The sequence below is a fragment of the Heliangelus exortis genome, chromosome 17 (assembly GCF_036169615.1).
Source record: "Heliangelus exortis chromosome 17, bHelExo1.hap1, whole genome shotgun sequence".
Classification (NCBI taxonomy): Eukaryota; Metazoa; Chordata; class Aves; order Apodiformes; family Trochilidae; genus Heliangelus; species Heliangelus exortis.
Window position 1 is genome coordinate 208924 of NC_092438.1, and position 3393 is coordinate 212316.

Sequence of the window (3393 nt, forward strand, 5' to 3'; positions counted from 1 at the left end):
TCCACTTCCGGGACACGGTTTAGTGGGCATGGTGGTGTTGGTTTCCCAGTTGGACTGGAGGATCCAGAGGTCTTTTCCAGGCTTAATGATTCTGTGGTTCTATGCTATGACTCTGTCCATGCAGGCGGCATTGGCCCAGCTCCAGAGGGAAAGGCATTTATTCCATCAGCTGCTGGAAAACCTGCAGGAGCAGCAGCTCATCCAAGGAAGGGCAGTGACCGTTGCCCAGGAACGGTTTAATGAAGTTTTCCAACAAGTCAGTGCTGCTGCTGAGAAACAAGTGTACATGCTGGAAAAGAGGAACAAGGCATTAAAGGCCGATTGCACTGATTTAAGAGAACAAATCTCTAAATATGAGGCTGACAAAGTAAAAAGAGAGGTAAAGTATACACTGTTTGCAGTGTTGAAGGCAACTTTTTTGGTGTTAATTTCTGTTTGTGTTTTGAGCCCCCTTCTGAGCGACCTTCCTGTTGCTCAAGAGGTCAATTTCAGCCACTGACCTAAGCTTTCTATTGTGTATTTTGTGATGTGTAGCAATATTTAAATTTGTTCTTTGTGTCTGTGTTAACTAATTAGCTGGTCAGAAGACTTGTTAGGATGTCATTTAAACTGTTGTTCTGCAAATTCTACCAGTCCCAGGCAGAGTAAAGGTTTAAAAGTTGCCATACCCATTTTGTTAATCTTTACTTTCTGGAAAACAGGAGCTAGTCCTGTTGAGTAATTAGACACTGGTGTGCTGTTTGCCTGCCTTAGTGATGTGAACAGTGCTTTAAAATTCCATTTCTTTCTTCCTCTCAACCCCGGAGCGTTTGAGCTAGGTGAATACCTGCCATGTGTCAGATAACCACCTTATTCTTCATTTTTTGGGTTCTTTGAGGGAAGAAGGAGAAGAACTCCAGCAGTGCTGTCAATGGTTTTCCCCTGTGAATCACTTTGTATTCCTAGTGCCAAAATACCAGGTTCCTTTGGGAGATGGTAGTTGGGTGGGTGGCTGGATGAATGGAGGGCCTGTCCAGATTTGTGAAGGCAAATGTGTCAGCAGGGAGGCAGTTGTTACTCCGAAATGAACTTGGTAAGGAAACAGACAGAGATGTGTTTCAATATAAACCTCAAGTGTTTGTCAGAAGAGCTTTCAGATCCAAGTATTCATTTAATTCTCTTTGTAGAATGGAGAAACAGACCCAAGAACCATCTAATACAAAGTCCTGCCTTTAGTCACCAGAGTAATATCTGCAGTCAAACTGTGACAAGAGATTGCTTTGAGTTTTGTTAAAAAAATACCTGATTCAGGTATGCCGGTGTAGTGTGCAAGATGATTAATACTTGAGCCTTTCTTAGATATTAGAAAACAGAAATCCTCATGAGCAGCTGGTGATAATTTAGAGGTGCTCAGCTTTTGACTGCTGGTGGCAGGCAAAATTTTCCTCCCTTTGGGATTGAGTCCCAAGACAGGTCTAAGTGTATAATCATATAAGTTAAAGTAAAGGCATAGTTCATGTTCTTGTAACCTTTTTTGTGCTCATCTAACCATTTCATCAGGGCAATGTCAGAAAGCTGCAGCAGGAGCTTGGTGAAGCTCTTAAAAAGCTGTCTGTGGCAGAAGCTTCGCTGGAAGTTGCTACGAAGCGCTGCAGGAACCTGGAGGAAGCCAGCCTGGGCTTGGAAAAGGAACTGGGAGAGGCTAAATCCAAGGTACATGAATTTGTCCCAGAATTCCAGAACAAACTCCAGCACATCCCAGAGATGGGATGATGTGTGGAGGAATCACACTAATAAACTTGATGTCCACGTCCGTGGCATGAGGACACGGTGTCCTTACTTGGTCTGAGGTTAGTGACTGACGTGTTTGTTGCTCATTGCATGTGGTTTGGCCCAGCAGTTTGTCTGATTTCTGAAGGGCAGTAGAAATTCTGGACTTCTTTATGCTCACGGTGCTTCCCCTCACCCCCCTCCCCCCCCCTCTGGTAACAGAGGATGACAGAATCTTTTTGGTTGGAAAAGACCTTTAGGCATCAAGTCCAGGTGTTAACCCAGCACTGCCAAGACCACCATAAAATCATGTTCAGAATGGTTTTGTACCTTATTCTCCATATGTATATATTCTGAAACAGAAATCATCTTTATCTCCTTATGAGAGGGGATGAAGTGACTGAAGGCAGTTTAGGAGAGGGATCAAGTTTCATTTCAGTTTTCAATGGAGGAGGAAAGCAGTGGGTGCCATGAGTCCCTTAAAGAGTTGGAGGGTGAGTGTTGGTGCTTGGAACCATGCTTTAGGGGATCAGGAGAGGGATGGGAGAGAGCAGTCTAGAGGATGGCAAAGTAAAAGGGTTTGTGTTCATTTGCTAGTAGAAGTGAAAGTTTAAATGTATTTCAACTGATGACAGTTCTTTGGGTAGCAGGTGTGTGCAGACATGGGCAGTCATGCTTGAGTTCTTCAGCAGCAGTGTTTTTTTCTCTAGAAGAGTTCTCCCAGCTGATATGGATTCTTGCTGTGTTTTGACAGTGTCGGGAACTGGAAGAGCAGCAGCTTCAATATGAGCATCAGATTCATCACTACAAGGATAGGAAAAGAAAACTAAGAGAGAAGTCCCAAAAACTTAAAGACCTCCTGTCATCATCTTCTGAGACCAGGGCTAGAGTAAAAGAGCTGGAAGAGCGTGTGCAGTGGTAAGAGACTGACACAGAGAACCAAGGTGTCTGTCGCTGTCTGGGGTTGTGTGAAAACCACAGCACAGCCTCGTTGCATCACAGCAAGTTAACAGATGGTTTTGAAGACGCTTTTGTTTGTTTTTTCCCCTGCTGCTCTTTAAGAATTGCTGCTCTGGTGGATTTCTCTAATAAGGCCTGTATTTCTTTTTAAGCCTTTCCATGGAAAACGCCAGACTGGAAGGCAGAGTCCAGCAGCAAAGACGTATGATTGAAGCCCTTGAGGGAACCCTGCAAGCCTCTGCCTCAGTAAGCTGGTCCTCAACTTGCCTTGTTTTGAGCTCCTGAGCTTCTTACCGATTGCTGTGGGGAAATGCTAAGATGAGGTTTTCCTGGAGAGCTGAGGGGAGCTCAGTTCCTGCTTTCTCCTGCATACAGGGTGCTGGGACAGCATTCTGGCCCATCCCCAGCTTTCTGGTTTTAAGAGTTTTCCATGGTAACTCAGGAAACGCTCCTTAATGCTTTAAAAGTGCAGGATTTGTCCCAAATCCAGTGGTGTGACTGTTGTCTGCCTTAGGCCCCTCCTGGCCTCAGATGCCGCTTCAGACACTTGCTGTCCTCAGGGGATATTGATGGCAAGCAGCTTGTGCCAGAGGCCTGACTGGCATCCCCAGGCTGGAACAAAAACAGACTCCCCAGAGCTTTTGTTGTGCAGAACTGCTTTTCCTTTGGCCACTCGGTGTGCCT

General features: G+C 45.2%; 1 protein-coding gene across 1 annotated transcript; it reads left to right on the forward strand.

The window, feature by feature from the left end:
- The first annotated feature begins 240 nt into the window (after positions 1 to 240).
- LOC139803980 (ankyrin repeat domain-containing protein 26-like) lies at positions 241 to 2791 on the forward strand. Its single transcript, XM_071760686.1, has 3 exons — positions 241 to 379; positions 1540 to 1692; positions 2504 to 2791. Exons 1-3 carry the CDS (start codon positions 287 to 289, stop codon positions 2669 to 2671), a joined length of 414 nt encoding a protein of 137 aa, XP_071616787.1. The 5' UTR covers positions 241 to 286; the 3' UTR covers positions 2672 to 2791.
- The last annotated feature ends 602 nt before the right edge of the window (positions 2792 to 3393 follow it).

Excerpts from the sequence above, each read along its gene's own strand:
- LOC139803980 (XM_071760686.1), top strand. The coding sequence starts at position 287 with ATGCTGGAAAAGAGGAACAAGGCATTAAAGGCCGATTGCACTGATTTA. Across the intron at positions 380-1,539 it reads CTGACAAAGTAAAAAGAGAG|GGCAATGTCAGAAAGCTGCA; the intron begins GTAAAGTATACA and ends CCATTTCATCAG. Across the intron at positions 1,693-2,503 it reads TGGGAGAGGCTAAATCCAAG|TGTCGGGAACTGGAAGAGCA; the intron begins GTACATGAATTT and ends GTGTTTTGACAG.